Raw genomic sequence first — 18,864 nt, forward strand, 5'->3', positions numbered from 1 at the left:
CCATACTTTGTGCTGAACCATGAAAAGCAAAAATACATTTAAAATTTTAAACCATAAGCTATTAGAGAAGGGTAGAAGAGTCCCTTTGTGTCAGGATTTCTTCTGTCTGAAGGGATGCATAGCAGTCGCCATTCTCTGACATAAATAGCTTTCATATAATACCTTCCAGAGAAAAAGATGGCTTTAGGACAAAATACGGTCACTGCTCCTCGTCCCCATGCATGAACTTCGGAACAGCAAAATAACATTAACAGATTATTAAACTATTTGTCACCAAAGAAAAGTAGATGGTATTTTTATGCCTTGGATAATTTGTAGAGGAAAAAAAAAATCATCAAAGGGATAGTCTTTACTTGCCCTGCTTTCAAAATTCAATAATTGTTCTCTTTCCAATGTAATTCACAATTATCCTTGGTTTTCAGACTTGTGATTTTCTTCATTATTGCAAATGGTTTAATTTTCATTCTAAAATCTAGATTAAGTTTCAGAGTTTAGCGTAAGTAAAAGGAACTATTGAAAAATATTTTCGTTTTTCCTAGGGAAGGGTTTTGGTTCTCAGAGAATATCAAATTCCAATGTCAGTTTTGTGAAGAAGTATCAGAAAGTTTGTTGTCTCCCAGGCCAGGCTGTTTGTGTTATTTGCGTGTTTGTTGTAAATTCATCTACAAGTACTTCCTGATGAAGTTAACACTTGGTCAATTACCCAGAGCTGTTGCGCGGCCTGTAATTGCCATTTGGCTAACAAACATTTGATACTTGTCTTGGGTAGAATTTGTTGAGATCCAGAGAAGCGAGCTCTTGATGGATAGGGAACAAACCAAATAAATACAGTATTTTATGTTCTTTTAATTCAGGGCCAAGTGGATGTGGATGAAGTGTTTATTTAGTTTGCTGGCTGTTTCAAGATGCTGTGGTGTATTGATTCCTTTTATTACTAGCAGCCGTTTAACCTGACCTCTTCCAGATCTAGCATTTTAAAAGCCGTAAATTTTCACTTTACTTATGAGCAAAGGCTGAAATGCTGTGAAAGCCTTTTTATTAGTTGAGCTCCACCATTCTCGGTGCTCTTGTGTCACCCATGGCAACAATATTTAAGGCTTCTGAAATTAGAGTGGCTGCTCCACTGCTGGGGAGGGGCAAAGGCAGCTATAAAGCGAAGTCATAAACATTTCAGAGCACGGGATTCTGTGATGGGACAGCAGACAGGTGCAGGGAAGAAGGGGTGGGCCCAAGGACAGCAGGAATGGGGTTGATCATCTTAAATAAACATTGACTTTAGCATCTCAGATACTGAACACTTCTTGGAAATGAGGAACAGGATACCAGGTAACCAAAGAGCAGGTTGGAGCCAGAGACTGACTCGGGAGACCCATCTCATGAGTCCCCTGAGCTTCACGTCCCAGATCGCAGGCACAGCCTTAATCTCTGGAATTACAAGAAACCAAGAAATCCACTTTGTTGCCTAAACTCTTTCTAGAACGTCACTGCTTAACTTTTTGAAGACACTCTGACAATAGGGAACTGTTTGTGTCAATCGGCAAATCAAAACCATTTTGTCTTGAAATACTCCAGTAATGAACCTCCTGGCCAGGTTGTATACACTTTAAAGGACCTAATTTTCCATTAAAAGAAGAGAAAGCTACCTTATACATGAGTTTACCTCTGAAAGGCGGCAGTAGGTGAGAACACCTTGTATTGGAGTTGAAGACAGAAACTAATTCTACTTGTGTGGCTTCCTGATTCTGACTTAGGCACGTCCACAGCTTTGGCCTGCTTTGTAGAAAATTTCCCATCAGTTTTCTAATTATCAAAGATGTTTGTTTAAACAAATTTTCTTTTCTCAACCCCTAGACCTCTTTTTATTTGATCATGAGGTAGAACTCTAACACAGCATTAGCGAGGTTATATAAGCAAAGAATTAGCATTTCACCATAGGAAAAAGCCCCAAGCTGCAGAGAGAAAAACTCATATTGAAATAATTAAATAAAAATGCCTACGACAAAAGAGAAATATTGAATGAGGAGATTCCCCCCACCCCCATCTTCACTTTGTGTTTCTTTGCAGAGGTGTTTAATCCAAAATGATAAGTGTTTGGACTTCGTTTGTTATTTCAGCTCACTGATCTCTTTCTTTTTTCCTCAATGACAGTCAGCTTAAGAATCCTTACACTACCCACGGTCACAGACGTCTGTCCCGGCAGTTTAAGGAACTAGGTATTTTTTTAATTCAAGTGATGCTTATAAGATGATGCTTGTTTTCTCTTCTGATATTTCAATAACTTAAGGAAAACGAAATATATTTAAATTTCTTGCTGTTAAAATTAAGTTGCTTCTCCAAATCATGTTTCTTAAATTGCTAAAATAGGAGAAACTGTCTTAATAATTTGAAAAAAAAATGAATTAGGGTTAAAACAACATCAGAATTTCGTCACCTTTCAGTTTAAAAAACTGCCTGAACTCAATTGGTTGCAGGTCCCACACCGCCCCATCGTTGTTTGGTCTTCATCTAAAGACTGGAGCCCTTGGAGTGTGTGAATCCTTATGCAACCAGAAACTTCGGTGCTAGCAGTTTAAGGAGCCAAGTACTCTTATTAATTCAGTTTCCTAAATTCAGTTCTCTCAACAGCAAAATGTTTACAGTGCTTTGTTTTTTGACAACCTTATTGGAGTCAAGGTGGCCGTCAACACTTTTATTACCCCAAATATCATCAGTAGACTATGTCATACCCCTATGAAAATAACCATGCATCCAGAATTTTAAACAAAAATTTAATTGTCGTAAAATATACATACCATAAAATTTACCATCTTAACCATCTTTAAGTGTGCAATTCAGTACATTCACCTTGTGCCTCCAAACCTTAACATACCGGATATTCTAATAACACGCCCCCCTCACCCCCAGCTCCGCGCAGTAAGCCAGCTGCATATGCAGCCAGAGCCGCTGAGGCGTCTTTGATGGTCTTGGGCGGGATGTTCCCCTGACACCCACAGAAGGGAAAGCAGTCCTTACCTTGGGGAGGTTACTCGGATTTCTAGAAAAACTTTCTGTCAGGTTGGCTGTCATGGTGTGAATTAAAAGGTTATGTCAGAGGTTAAACTATGCAATTAAATCAAGAAAGCAGATTATTCTAGGAGCTGACATTAACTTTTGAAAAGAGGCAGGATTAGCTGTACTTAGTCACATATACACTGCACACAATGAACAACGGGGGAAAAAGTTATTTCCCCAAATACTTCCCTTGAAAGAAAATCGCTCCGTCTTGTGCCTCTAAGTCTGCATCTTAATTCTGTTGCTGCGTGAGGCTCATTAGCCTCTTCCACGTTGCACACAGTGACTGATGCTTTGTGACAGGCTGTTTTTGTTTTCCTGCTTTAAAAAATATTCCCTCCCTCCCTAAATAATTAGCTGCAAATTAACCTTCTCTCTTTCTGGAATATTTGTTGGGATAGAACACAGAACATAGAAATATGTAAGCAAGACTCTTTAGACAGGAGATAAATTCTTCGAGGCCACGAAGGTATCATTTATTAAACAACTGCTATGCTCCCCTAAATGGGCCCCTTTTGACCCGAAAGAGTTAATGCTGTATTGAAAGTGTCTGGGTTGTCCCTCGCTTTTCTCCCTCGGAAGGCTTTGACCCATTAATGGCAGTAATAATAATAATAGAAAACAATCCTGCTTTGCCTCCATTATTCTGAAACTGTTAATGGAATCCTAATGTTTTTTATTCTTTAAGTGTAACTGAAAACTGACATTCTGCTCAGCTAAAATTTCAAATGTAGTGTTTTTTTTCATTGCCATTTTTACATGCCATGCAGGATGCTGAGTAAGGAATAAGGCAAAGGCTTATAATTGGTCTTTTAAATCATCATAAACATTTATTTTTCCCCCCATGCCTATATCTAGTGCTAATAACTCAGCCCTAAGATGATGGGAAAAACTATTTAATGATGCATCACAAGCTCCCTCTTAAATCCTTATCCAGAAAAAGGCAGGGAATATAAAAATATGCCACGATGTGTGCCTAAAAGTTGATTTTAAAATAAGAGCAAAAGTAGCTCTTTTATTGTGGATGTGGGAGTATTAATGAACAAGAGTCCTTTTTTGATATAAACACTTTTTAGAAAAGCTGTATGTTTTTGTGTTTTTATTCTAATTAATTATTAAAAGTAAAATAGGGCTCTGTGATGTTTGGGCCAGAGCTGGGACTTCTGTTCTGGGAGGCTGACTTCTATGAAAGGCTGATAATGGTCCCCCCACTTCCCGGGGCTGTCCAGAGGATGAAGAGCATTTGGCACAGAGCCTGTCACATAGTAAATTCTAAATAAAGATCAGAGATTGTCGTTATTGTTGTTGAACCAAAACAAAACTCCCATTCTAATTTTAGGTCCTTAGGTCATACACACGCAGGCAAATGAGTCCCACCTGGCACATGGGGCACTTGGAGAACCCCTGCCTGGTGTACTGTCCACAGGAATAGCAAGTGTATTTGAGTGACTGTGATTGGACACGGGGTCCCGGACGTCAGAGACCTCATATTGCCAGTGGGGTCAGTTAGAGACCTGATCATCTGGCTGCCAGGGTCCTCTTCACTCTTTTCCGTCCTTTCTGTCCGTCCTCCCCTCTGCCCGCCCTCAGCCCCACGTGACTGCTCTGCAGTGGACAAATTGGTAGGCGTGCTGCCCCTCCACAGGCCTCTACTCTTGCCCTCTCCTACTCTGTCTCCAAGGATCTCTCCCTCTGTTGGTTGCTGCCCGTTTTCCAGGGGCCCACCCTGGCTCAGGCTTCTCTTCCTCCCCTTACTCCCACCACCCACTCCACGTCTTACTGTGTCCCAACTTGTTTGGATGCTTTCAATTCTGCATGCTGACTCTCCACAGGGATTACTTGTTCCTTAAGAGCAGGTGTTCACAAAGAGATACCTCTCTGTCTTATTTTGATCAGTGGAGCCCAGTGTCTATAACATACGTGGAAGAAAGCACCCGTTTTTCCTTATTAATAACAGCGTAATGACGTGGATGTGTAGTACGTCACAGCTTTGCTATTTTCTTGTACGTGTGTAATTTCGTCTGATCTCAGCAAAAACCTGTAAGATCAGCATTATTGTTAACTTAGACAAGTAACCTATCCTATCTGTCCCTCAGTTTTCTCAACTGTAAAATGGGATAACAATAGTATGGACCTCATATAATTAAATGAGTGTATGTATATATATATATACACATACATATACACTCAGAACCTGCCTGGTACAGGCTGCTACTGTTTTTACCCTCATCATCATCATCACCAATATTACATTTTTCCTTATTCCACTTTTACTGGTGAGGAAACTGGAGCCCACAGAGGTTCAATAACTTGCCTACGCTCCATGTCTTCCAGCTCCACATCCATGCCAAAGATGCTTCTTACATCAAACTCTTTATTGCAAACCACCTGAGGCTGCTTTTAGCCCATAGTTTGCTTCGTCCATTTACAGGTAAGTTCCTAATTCACAGTTTGTTTAGGAATACTGTAAAAAGAGAAGCTTGAAAGGAACATGCCATTACAGCACAAACCCTCCTCAAGAAATCAGACACCTCCTCCTGTGAGCAGCTCCATCTCTTCTCAAATGTGAGGTCTCTGATGAGTAGCCGTGGGAATAGAATGGGAGGAACAGGCCCTTAAAAGTGATATCAGGTTTACTCTTAAATCTTTAAAATCCAGACAGACATGTTTAATTAGTGCAGCTGTAGATAGGTTGTTTGAACCCTTGGTCAACCATAGCAAGAATTGATTTTATTCCTCTTTTGAAAACTATTCTATTTTTCTAAAGTGTATAGCAAATAGCAGTATGTCTATAGTTATTAGTAATGATCTGAAGAATGGTCCCCCCTTCACAGAGGAGTCAGGGGCCAAGCCGAGCAGATCAATTTAATACGACTCTTCTCTGTCGGAGAATTTGTCTCTCATGAAACCCACCCGCCAATAGGGTGACATCAGATGCACTTCTCACTGCTGTGATCAGCTCTGTACCTGTGATCCCTTCACCGACATCATAGCCGAGGAACCACCTTCCCCGCTCCTCAAGTGTCTGTCTGACTTGAGTAAAAACAACCTGTGGGTTGTTACGTGGATGAGAGGTTGGAGAATAGGGTATGAAGTCAAGACTCTTTAGGTTATAATTGAAAGAAACTCATGTCAAACTGGCTTTTGCAAAGAAGATAATTTGTTGACTCATGCAACTGAAAGGTTCAGAGGAGTATCTACATAAAGACATGGCGGGATCTAGGGTCTCAGTGTCAAGAGTACTCTCTCTCACAGTTCTAGCTCCTCTCTTTTGAAGGAAAAGCAAGATGGCTCCCAGCAGCTCCAGCCTTATCCTCCCAGTAACCCCAGTACCAAAGAAGATGACTTTTTCCCGGTCTCTCTACCAGGATTAATTCTACTTAGCCCTGTGTGAGCCAACAACCTATCTTTGAGCCAACCAGGGGGATGAAATACATTGACCAGTCGTGCCTGGGTCATAGGAACACTTCTGGATGAGAGTAGGGGAGGCATAGTGACCCACGGAAAATCAGGATGCTCATTCCAAATGGAATAGTGGCTAATGGGTAGGAAGAAAAAGAAGGGACGTCAATTCTAGGGAGTGCTACGGGGATGGATCGGGATAACTGGAGAGATGTGATGCTCTTCCTGCCTCTCCATGAGCTCCCCTGAAATGGAGTAAAGCAGTGTTTCATGTACTCTGCCATTTCACTACAATCCAGCAAGAATTTCAGTACAAGAAAGATTGATCATAGACTTCCCCGAGGGGGAGTTATTAATGGAAATACCACCGTCTGGTAACCTTGTTTCCCGTTGGAGGGCTCCTCGGGCTGAGTTACAGGGAAACCCCTGCGTGTTGTCAGGTTTCACAACAACGTTAAGTGGGACTTCCTTTTCATATTTGCCACCTCATTTATTTTGTGTGTCCCCATGTTATTAGTTTTACTGCCCATTAATCATTATATATTACAAAATATAGTGAACTGTGCTTAAGAGGAGATGGCAGAGGGTCTGGCCATGACAGTCACAGCTTAGCCAGGCCAGGAGGAAGCTTAGGGGTGGCAGGCAGTGCCCCGTCCTACCCCTTCTTGGAGGCACAACTGTGAGCACCTCTTGCCTCCCAAGTGGACTAGAACTCTCTTCTTCAACCTTTCCCATCTGGTCAGGAAAAGATCAGGGGAACGTAGCTCTGTTCGCTGTGTAGAAAGACGACTAACTAAAAATCTTTTAAAAGAAATTGCTTTGCAAAAGCCTGAAGTTGAGATTGTGAAAAGGAAGAGAGTAAGAACAAGGCATTTTGTTAGCAGTGAGCGCATTGCTGTATCACACAGCCGTCCTTCTTCACTTAATTTGTCCTATGTGTTTCTTCCATATCGTCTTTTCTCAAAATACCAATATTATCAAGCCATCCTTCTGGTGAAAAACTTTTAAACATTTCCAATTGCGTCTTGCTTTGAGTCTCACCTTGTTGGCAGCTTTTGAGGCCCTTCATCTCTCTCTTTATTCTCCATATGCACTCTTATTCCCCACAAATCCCCAGCACAATCATTTCCCTTACTGGTCGCTCCATCCATCCTATGTTCCCGCCTCCTAGTAGACATGTCAGGACTTTTCCTCATGCTTTTCCCCTTTGTGGAGTGACTGTCCACCTCCTGCTTTTTCTACCTATGGTCGATCCATCTTCAAGGACAAGTCCCACATCGCTCTTGAAGCCTTATCCAGTGACTCAGGATCACAACATGCCTCCTTTTCTCTGGACTTCCCACAGTCTAAACGACTCCAGCCCTGAACTGTGCCAATGACCCCCAAAAGCCTGTGACCTTGTCTGGCTTGTCATTTTGTTAATGGTGTCATGGGTTGGTCTGAAGGAGTTGGCTGGTGAAAGAAACTAACTAGCTCTTTGCTTGTTGTCCCAGACACGGTTACTCTCATCAAGAGATTTTAGCATTCGTTTTCTTCATAGAAAATGCCTCTGTAAGAAATAGGATTTTTTGGGCTATTGAAAGAAGTGAAGGGTATGGAAGATGACTTGAAAAGTGATGAAAAGTCTTAAACAATGCAAACAAAAAAAGTAGTTTTGAAGGAAGAGTGAAAATTCAAAGCTTATGATGACCCAGGCCCAGAGTGTATGGATGTGAAAACAAATCCTTGGCATTCTGTTGGTTGTAGAGAATCCTCCTGACGCATGTAAACGTTTTTCGTGGAAGAAGACATGTGGCACAAATGAATGTTCACTGAATATTTACTGTGTGCCAGGCATCACATTCGAGCTTTGTATCAGATAATCCTCTACACACCCTGTGAGGAAGGTGCTATCATTCTCTCTATTTTCCAGATGAGGAAACTGAGGCACAGAGACGCAAGAGCCTCATATGTTAACACAGTTAGTACAGGGGTGGGCTGGGACTTGAATCCAAGTGATCTGATGCCAGAACCTGTGCTTGCAGTCGCTATTGCTTTAAAGATTAAAGTCTTAGTGGATGCTGAAGAGGCAGTTAATTAGTGGAGTGAAGAGATAACATGGTCCCCATTGGAAACATCACTCCAGAGAAAGCCAAGAGTCAAACATTTTTATTTTCTAAAATTTGGGGATCTGTATTACCTGCAGGTGGATCCTTCACAAATGTTAAGGGACTACTCTTCCTTCTCTGGTGTTATCACTTGTGTGTCCATCTTTGCTCCACATATGGATTATAACATCTTGGAGGAAAGTAGTAGGTGCATCATCTTTTATTTCTGAGGCACCAAAGAAAGTGGGAGGAACTTAAGTCCCAGGCTGTCCAGACAAGGAAAGCCTCACATGGCATCTGAGTGCTTTGCCAAGCAATAGGCCAACGTCCCCTTGTCTGCAAACCTAGGGAATTTGAAAGAGGAGTTGGAGGAAAGTCAAGTGCAGTGGTTGTTCTGAGATTCGCAGATACATGAGATACAGTACTGAGGCACTGCCTCTCAAGGTTGGTTCTCAAGTCATCAAGGAAAGGAAAGTCACAAAATACCACTGAAAATCCACTGAATTCACCTTAGAGAACTCAAAATTGTCTCCAACAGATAGCCATTTCTTCAGTCAAGCATCAGATGAAGTGTTTGGCTTGTATTTAAGGATGGGGACACGTGGAAGATAAAAATCTTGAAACTTGAGAATCACACTCCCTATGATAAGATGCTCCTGACTTGGACTGTGGTCAGAATGGCTGTTCTCAAAAAGATAGGAGAGAAGTGCTGGCGAGGATGTGGAGAAGAGGGGACCCTTGTGCACTGTTGGGGGGGAATGTAAACTGGTGGAGCCGCTGTGGAAAACAGTGTGGAGGTTCCTCAAAAATTAAAAATGGAATACCACATGATCTAGCAATCCCACTTATGGGTGTATATCTGAAGCAAATCACTATTTCAAAGAGATATCTGCATTCCATGTTCATTGCAGCATTATTCACAATGGCCAAGACATGGAAACAGTCCAAATGCCCATCAATGGATGACTAGGTTCAAAAAATGTGCTATGCATAGGAGATTGGACTGGTGGTTACCATTGGGGAAGGGAGGAGGGGGGAGGGCAAAAGGGGTGATTAGGGTCACATGTGAGGAGATGCACTATAATTAGTGTTCAGGTGGGGAACATGATGTAATGTATCCAGAATTTGAAATATGATGTACATCTGAAAAAAATAAAAATTAAAAAAAAATGTGCTATGTATACACCAGGGAGTATTATTTGGCCATAAAAAAGATAGAAATCCTGCCATTTGTGACAACATAGATGGTCATTGAGGGCATTATGCTAAGTTGAAATAAGTCAGACAGAGAAAGACAAATACTCTATGATTTTTCTTAGATGTGGAATCTGAAAAAGCCAAACTCATAGAAACAGAGAGTAGAATGGTGGTTGCCAGGGCCTGGGAGGTGGGGGAAATGGGGAGATGTTGGTCAAAGGGTGCGAACTCCCAGTTGTCAGATGAATAAGCTCCATGGGTCTAATGAAAGCTGCTAAGAGAGTAGGTCTTAAATATTCTCACCACACACAAAAAAATGGTACTTATGGGAGGAGACGGAGGTGTTAACTAACTTTATTGTGGTAATCGTTTCACAACATGTATGTGTATCAAATCATCACATCACACACGTTACACTAACACAATGTTATATGTCAATTATACCTCAATAAAAAAATAATAAAATGTTCACCCAGGGTAAAAAAAAAAAAAAACGAAAAACGCAGAGACTCACAGGGAACAGTTCATTTCTCCAAACTCCTGCTTTCTCCTAGACACACACTCGCTCAGGACAGTCTTACTGAGAAGGACGGTGAGTGAAATTGCTCTCATTACCTAAGTTGCTGTATCCCGCCCTTCCCCGCTCCTTCTCTGTGCCTCTCTCTGGACGTGAACAAACCCTTGAATTTGGGTAAGATCAATTGTGTATGATGTGGCCTCATTTTGTACAGGAAAGATCTTTGTAAATTATAAAGCAACAGGAAAATGTTAGTTACGTTACAGTTGTCTTCTGTTCTTCTTAGGACCAAGCACAGTCTAAGCCACAAAAAACACTCAGTGAAAGCTCAATGTTAGCTGACTTGATTTTGGCTTGATATTTAACATTAGATCGAAACCTTACTTAAAGTGTCTCTAAAAGAGATTGTTGTTCACATTAACATGAAACTGAAAAACCTCACTTTCTATTAGTTCTGTAAATAAATCAGTAATTGGGAATTTGAAGGGTATTTTTTAACACAGGCAGGTATAAAAAGGGAGAAAATAGTAAAGCAAAAATTGTAGTAATAATGTATGACCCTAAGAAATACAGGTACTCAGTTTATACAACATTATGTAAAGATATCTTCATATGGGTACCATCCAAGAAACTGGTGAGTTTGGCCTTTTAGTTATGCTAATGGCTTCTTAAGAAACTTATCAGAATTCTTTTCTTTTTTTTGAGGAAGTTTAGCCCTGAGCTAACTACTGCCAACCCTCCTCTTTGTGCTGAGGAAGACTGGCCCTGAGCTAACATCCACGCCCATCTTCCTCTACTTTATACGTGGGACGCCTACCACAGCATGGCTTTTGCCAAGTCGTGCCATGTCTGCAGCCGGGATCTGAACCCGAGAACCCCAGGCCGCCGAGAAATGGAACATGCGTACTTAACCGCTGCGCCACCAGGCTGGCCCCAGAATTCTTTATATTAGACTTTATTTTGAGAGTACTGTGGTATACAACCCACATAACACGTAAACCATTCAACACTCAAAAGCAGAAAAAAGATGTGTTGTGAAAGCAATCCACACACAGAGCGAATGGAAAAAGGAAAGGGGGAAATCACTTGAACGGTTGGTGTCCAGAGTGAGGAGCGTGTTACCCAGATGTCCAAGGAGGAGCTGGCGGACAGAGGCAGGTGCTCTTGGCAGCGGGTAAAAATAGGACTATTGAAAGTGCACACAGGGAGGTGGAAATGCCAGGAAAGGCTGAGGTTACAAAGAGAGAAGTTAAGCGAAAGGAATGACTAGTATAAAAAGAAAGACAAAACAGAGGGGAGTGAATAATTATAGGGAGGGCAGAAATTATTAAGTCCTTGAAAGTGACACAAAAGAACCTAAGGTTGTGTTAACAAAGAACAGGAAGCTGCCGTGCACTTTGAGGAGGCGAAGCAGTTGAGGGGTGTGACCCCCCTGTTCACCTCTCAGCTCTGGACCAAAGGGGCGCTGTGACTACCCGTGCTGACTCCGCCGTCTACGCCTACAGCAAAGATGTCCTCAGTGCTTCTCGGGCTGAGGATGCCGAGATAACAGGATGACGAAGATGGCGGGTGGCATTTATTGATCCTGTTGCTCCTATTTCACAGGTAGAAAAGCTTGCCACTTTAATCAGTTTTTTTGACTCTCAAATGAGTCTTTTATTCCCTGTTAAATAATAAAAGTAGTGATTTTTTTTCCTTTAAGTAGCCACATTTCCCTTCCAGAGACCGATGCTGTTTATCTAATTTTTAATTCATTGTTATCTTAAATGCCAGTTTTGGATTTTTGTTTGCTTGTTTGTTTTTAATCCAGTAGACCTTTCCTCTTAAAGCAGAGAGAGGGAAAACAAAAGATTAGACCAAACCGGTCTGTTGGGAATGGATGTGGCTGAGTTCTTCAGTGGCCTTAACAGAATCTGCTCAGAGATATGGTTACATATTTTTTAAAAAATAGTTTAGCCACTAAATTGAACCACAGAGTCCATTTTCTTATCCACAAAATAGAGAATAAAAGTAAAAGAGAAAAGTGTCATGAGAATATTTTCGGGGTAATAAATTCACAATTCATTAAATTTGTTGGACATAGTTTGAGTCCAGGAAATAAAACAAAATATGGCACAAGAGTTTGACTTTCAGTTTATAAAAGAAGGAATTTTTAGTGAAGAAAATTAAGCATATACCAACCCTTCGCAAAGACGTGAGGACCCCTGGAGGGCCACGCCCATCCCTGTGATCGAAGCGTTTGTTGTATTTATTCACCTAATCTTCCATTGTTTTCTGTAGATATTTTCACTTTAAAATAGACAATGTTTGGCGACAGAGTAGGAGAGATTATGCAAATGTATGAATCTTAATGAGAAGTTTATTATTGAACATTTTGACATGAATTTCAGGAAATGATAAAAGACCCTGGGACTTACGAGACTTAAAGAACTCTGGTCTAGAGAACTTGGAAATTGCCAGTAAGAGAACCGAGACCCGAGTGACAGCGGACAATGAATCAGCCAGATTGCGTATGCCCTCCGGTAACGAAAAGGACACCGGCACGGCGAGGGGCCTGGGATGCGATCAATATGTGGAATCCTGAGGTTGGCAAGAGGGTAATTAGGCCCATTGTGGACACAGCACAGATAACATAATTTGGGAAATTATACATTTGGATATTATGGGGAATTTTTTTCTAGGCTAATGGATTTGCAATGATATCTGTTAAACACATTAAGACGTTTTGCCTCTAGGGAAACTCCTGAAAAAATCAAATAGACAAAATTTTCAGTAAGTGTAATCTAAAATAAAAAGACAAAGTGGGATATGTGGGAAAATAAAGTGGTGTTGTGACTTGGAATTTATAATCATTTTTCATTCAAAGGGTTTTAAGGCTATTAATTTTCCATCGCAACTCCCCAGGAAGCAAGTAAAGCATTTCTATTGCAGTTGCCCAAGTTCATTGCTCATGGCACGGGGGGGGGGGGGGGGGTCACACTGACAATGAAAGCAAGCTATCTTGACAAGTTCCCGGCCCTCTCAACTTTCCAGCTGTGAGCCCTGGATAGCACTGCAACCATTTGGACCCCCAATTTACTACTGGGCACAAGTCATTTAGTTGCGACGGAGGGGCCCTAACTTAATTAATTTTCACTAAGCGCCTTGAGGGCCATTAATGTTATTGAAATGTGCAAATTAATACATTATTTATTGTTAATTTATCATAAGTATTTGTTAATTATGAAGCTCTAGCTGGGAAAAGAACTTGCCATGTATCTGAAGGTGAATACCCTCCCCAAAATAATTCCTTATGTTTTAATAAGACTGCATTAGAAGCAATTTCATCAATAATGTAAGATCCAATTACTGGTCGTCTAGATTAAGGCATTATTCTTTTATTGGGAGATTTTAGTGCTAGAACGGGAAGTTTGAACATTGCCACTGAAATCTCAGACTAATGAAATGGCTGTAGCCTAAGGGGAGGGGCAGGCAAGACCACTGCTAGTCTTCCTGAGAGTGGCCTCTGTGTGTGATGAACAGACGGAGATATGCACCTTAGTTCAAAAGAAAAACTGTGAGGAGGTGTTTGGAAAAAAATCAGTTCAACTTTTGCATAAAAAAGGAAGATTAGTATCTCTTTATGAAGCCCTTCTCAGCTTTTTGCAAAAGAAGGACTTATTTAAGACTACATGATGGATTGAACCATGTGAAGTGTGCTAAGCATTCCCTTATTCAATTATTTAGAGGTAGCAAAAAAGCCAGTGCCAGCTATCATCACCAGCGCTTTACGAGCATGTGCCATATGCCAGACATTCTTCCAGGCTTGTCTTATTCTCATATGACACATGAGGAAATGGAGGCACAGAGAGGTTAATAGCCCAAGCAATGAGTGGCAGAGTGAGGGACGTTCCACAGCCTCTCCTCTTGATCACTCACCATTAACCCCCACTCTCTGGACTTCTTTATTCTCCATCATCCTCCTCACCTGCCTGTAGGGAGCTAACAGTGGTTCTCAGCCGTAGGGCAGGGGCAGAAATCGAAGACGGAGCAGTGATATTAAGGTCCTCATCCTCCAGGAAGGACTTTCTGTTTCACAGTGTATTAAAATGGGACTTTCTACCTAGAAGTTGGGGGCAGTGGTTTCTCAGGGTTTTAAGAAGCTGTTTAGTGGTCTCCCAGACGTCTCCCCCCAGCCGGCGGCTGTCTACTCCCTTCACGCCAGTTTCATGCCCAAGGGAGCGATGGTGGCATAACTCCTTTAAATCTTGAGTCTTGGAGTGTGTGTCCATTCCCTTCATGACGCTGTGTTTTCGGGCGGTGGGGAGAAGTGGACGTGTCTGAGGATTGGTGGGATCGGAAGGCATGACCCTGAAATTTCCCTCTGCTCTGTGTGGGGAAGGCCTCCGGGACCAAGGGGAGCCAAGCCTTCCTTTGGGAACAGATGAATCTTCAAAAGTGCTATCACATCTTGAAATAAATTATTTCAGTGATGTTTCTTTATGAGGTCTTTATTTTAAGGGAAAATGTGATACATGGAACTTGAAGAATATTTTTATTATACCACCGTGAAAGTAATTTTTATTATGTAAGATCCTTCTTTAAGCACCCTGGATAACAGTTGTATCATTTGTTTCAAGAAGTTTGTGTATGTCAAGTTCATGTTTCTGATGGAAAGATAAGTTTGTCTGGATCTTAGAGAATATGGTCACTGGACACAGAAGTGAAGGTTAAAAAGTGAAACCTGGCTACTCAAGTTCAGATTTGTCCCTTGGCATTTGCAACTAAGGTAAGCTGGCCTGGAAATCTTTGAACTCATTAGTTCTATAGATGCTCAAAATGAGACAAGCAAATGCTCAAATGTGGACGAAGTTCCTGCCCCGCCCCCCAAGACTGATAGCATGTGGCATTCATAGATCACTCTCTCAGACAATTGCTTACAATCAGCCACGGCCGGTATCACATCAGCTACAGATGAAAATGGGAAGAGTCATCATCCTTTGGGATGACTGCAATGGGATAGACTGAGGTTTTAGTTTTGATTAATTACTTTATCCCTTCAAAGAGAACTCTACTTTTAGTGGGAGGCTAAAAAAAATATGATTTGTGTAAACGGGCTACAAGTAGACAGTGAGTCTTCCTATTGTGAGAATTGCAGAATTTCCCATGCAATGTCAACCTAGGCTGGAACTGGCAAGGGTAGGAGTAGGGGCGAGGGGTGGAATGAGACAATGTGTTGTACTCCTTACAGTCTTTACGCGGTAGGGTACTTTATTCTAAGTATTTTGTTGGAATTTAGTGCTGATACCTATCAATTGGCATAATAATTTGTCCTACAACCAGTAACCTTGACCTTCTGTCAGAAGCCCTCAGACACACAAAATGGGAATTGTTGTCAAGGTCCGTGTCAGAGTCCTCTCTCACTTGGAAATTCAATGCTCTGGAAGTCCTTGTAAGGACTTCCCTGAGTTTGTATTTTCCTCTCTAAGATGAGTCTCTCTTCCGCTGCTACATCCCTTTACTCCCCAGGAATAAATAGAACATTTTTTCCCAAGTCTGAAAACCCCTGAGTCCACATTCACAGCCTAAGACTCAAGCGCTCTTTTTGCCTTTGTTTTTACCACGTACTACGTCTGGTAGAGCTGAGTTGTGATTTTGGCCAACATCATTTGGTGCTTCTGGTTTGTAGCTTCTATTTATATAAAGTGAACTAATTGCTGGCACTATTAATCCTGCAAAATGCATGAATCCTAAATGTTCAGTTTGCTTAGAATGAGTAAAAATGTATTTATTCCTTCTCATATATGGCTTCTTGCTGAGCCCTAGATGAGCTCCTTCAGATAACATGCTTCATGTCTGGGATGATTCACTCACTTTCATGTTCCCTGGAATTTATTGCTAAAAGTTGACATGAACACTTATAGTCTGGGCTCCAATATAATCTCCTGGATGGCAATTAATAAATAAAAGATGGTTACTATTGTTGACGTGGAAACTAAGCTTTCTCAGATAGTTTTCATCTTCATGTTTTCACCAAACTTCATGACAGACATCAGCAGGCATTGATGGTGTAAGATATTTTCTGTAAACTCCAAAGCTGTTACTGTTGCTTCAATACCCCAAACCTCTCTGTTGCCTTTTGTTTCCTTGTCAGAAATGATCTTATTCAATTTCTGTTTCTTCAGCTTACCTTCTTTCCTGAGAATAGAAGCAATATGCCTCTTTCTGGCTTTAGTATTAACATATTCTCATTGTCTATGACTTGCAGGTAGCACCTGAAATTTGTCCCTGAAATTTCTTGCAATATTTTTTTTTTACTTTGTCTCATCTCTGTTGCATTTACTGGAGATACACTGTCACCTATAAAATGCAATGTCTATTGTCATCATGCATATTGTTCAAAGTACAAAATTGCCTCCTGTAAGTTAATGATGAAACTATAAAACAACATCCAATTTTTGTAGTTTGCCTGCTTGACGAGGCTCGAGACTAATCTAGACAAGTGCTCTTATTTTGGAGATGAGGAATCTGTAGCCACTTTGAGTAGCTTGCCCACATTCAAGTGGAGGACAGAGGCCAAGTACACCTTCAACCAGTACAGCACAGAAAAGCCGGAGGTAGGCTGCCTGAGGACAGTTCCCAGTTCTGACGCGTATTAAGTGTGTAACTGTAGACCACTCTGTGCCTCAGTTTCCTCATTTGTGAAATTGGGCTGTCAATAGTGGCAGAGGCACAACTGTAAGATTATAGTGAGTTAATATAGGTGAGGCACTTACAACAGGACAAAGTGTGCCAGGCATTGTTAGCTATTAGCATTTTTGTCATTATTCTATTTTTCACATATTCTGAACATATGGACTGGTGTGTCTTGTTATTTCAGTTTGCGTGTATATGTGCATTACACCCTCTATGTACTTCTTCTGTGTTCCTTGCATTACCTAATACTGTGTTGGCAGCTACTGGGAGTGTCCGTGGCAGTGGCAGTTAGTAGGAGCGAAAATAGCGAGGGCAGTAAGAAAGAGCGCTGTGCATTCAGCCTTACTGTGTGCTGGCCACTGAAGTGGGCACTTTACCTACATAAGCCTCAACATGTGCTCAATCCTTGTGTATTGAAAAGCTTCAAAGTAGTTTATTTCCAGAAAAACAAGTATAGCCTTTTCATGGCAATAATCTCCTTCGTAACTGGAGAGGATCCTGAACTTTGGCCCTGGTGGAAAAGAGCCCTGACAGAATTCCTTCTCTCTTTAAAATGCCCCTCATGCTGCTGCTATTTATATAGCCTAATCCTGTTACAGACAACCGGGAGCCTGGCCGTGGGTGGGAACGGAGGTCAGGGCAGAGGTGACAGGAGGCAGGTACAGGGCGAGACAAACAGTGCAAGTGAAAAATATTATATGTCAGAACGCAAGTTGTTAAAATTCACTTAGGTGTCACTTTTTTTCTTTTTGGACTTTTATGTCATGTGGAATGTTGCCCCTTTTCTAGATACTCAAATGGAAATACATTTGGAATGATAAGCATCGACACAGAAAAGTTGTTTTCTTTCTTGCCTTTCTTTCTTTATCTATTGACTAAATAAATTGCATTAACCATACGTTAATAACCACTAGAGTAAGGGAGAGTGTTTAATCACAAAAATTACAATCATTTCAGTGTTCTTTGGTTTCCATGTATAGTATGTTACTTAATATCCATAAGAACAGTGGTGGAAACAATAAAAGCTACAATGTACAGTATTGCTTGGGATGGGAACTGTGGGAGAAGCACATGGTTAGTCAGGTGCTCTGTGTGTGTGTGCGTGTGCGTGTGCATGTGCATGTATACACACATGCATATTCATTTCTACATATGATGTATATTATCATTTTAAATATTACCACAACTTTATGGAAAAGGAAACTAAGGCTCAAAGAAATCAACCCACTTGCTCAAAGTCACAAAAAGTGGCAAAGTTGGGGTTTAATGCCGAGTCCAACCCTCCTAATGCCCCCTTTTTGAAGGTGCACAAGCAGAAATATTTTGGAACAACAGAGCTTTCCGCTATACCACTTTGCCTCATTAGAGGAAGGTCACCTTTGCCCTTTCTTTTCCAGAATCTCCGAGCAAAGATTTCGGTCCGACTCTGGGTTTGAAGAAGTCCAGTTCCTTGGAGAGCCTGCAGACGGCGGTGGCTGAGGTCAGGAAGAACGAGCTGCCGTTCCACAGGCCCCGGCCGCACATGGTTCGTGGCCGCGGCTGCAACGAGAGCTTCCGAGCGGCCATTGACAAATCCTACGACGGGCCCGAGGAGTCGGAAGCTGGTAGGACAGTGTGCTTCCTTAAACGGTCCCTTCATCTCATTGTTGTCTGCGAATCATAGGCAAGAATGTGTGCTTAACCACAGAGAAAAATGATTTGAGGGTCACAATTATATTTTTGATATTAAAAGTAATTCATTTTCCTGATATGTTTTGCCCTTTGGCTTAATGAACACAGAATTGGATAATGCAATACGCAATTTATTTTACAGTGCAAATGCTAAAGAAATGTTCTCCTTCACTTTCCTACGAGGACCCACTGTCATTCACCCCTGGGGAGGCGCACTTAGTTTGCACTCCTTACATTCTTGTTGGACTCGTTGGAAGCAGCGTA

General features: G+C 41.4%; 1 protein-coding gene across 13 annotated transcripts in view; it reads left to right on the plus strand.

Moving 5' to 3' along the window:
• The window catches only part of PARD3B (par-3 family cell polarity regulator beta), a 930,268-nt gene that overhangs the window by 636,443 nt on the left and 274,961 nt on the right, over positions 1–18,864 (plus strand). For all 13 annotated transcript variants that reach the window (XM_070581758.1, XM_070581756.1, XM_070581765.1 and 10 more), the window contains one exon: positions 18,327–18,533. In XM_070581758.1, coding sequence (XP_070437859.1) covers positions 18,327–18,533 — 207 coding nt within the window. The remainder of the gene's footprint in view (positions 1–18,326; positions 18,534–18,864) is intronic.

The sequence above is a fragment of the Equus przewalskii genome, chromosome 17 (assembly GCF_037783145.1).
Source record: "Equus przewalskii isolate Varuska chromosome 17, EquPr2, whole genome shotgun sequence".
NCBI lineage: Eukaryota > Metazoa > Chordata > Mammalia > Perissodactyla > Equidae > Equus > Equus przewalskii.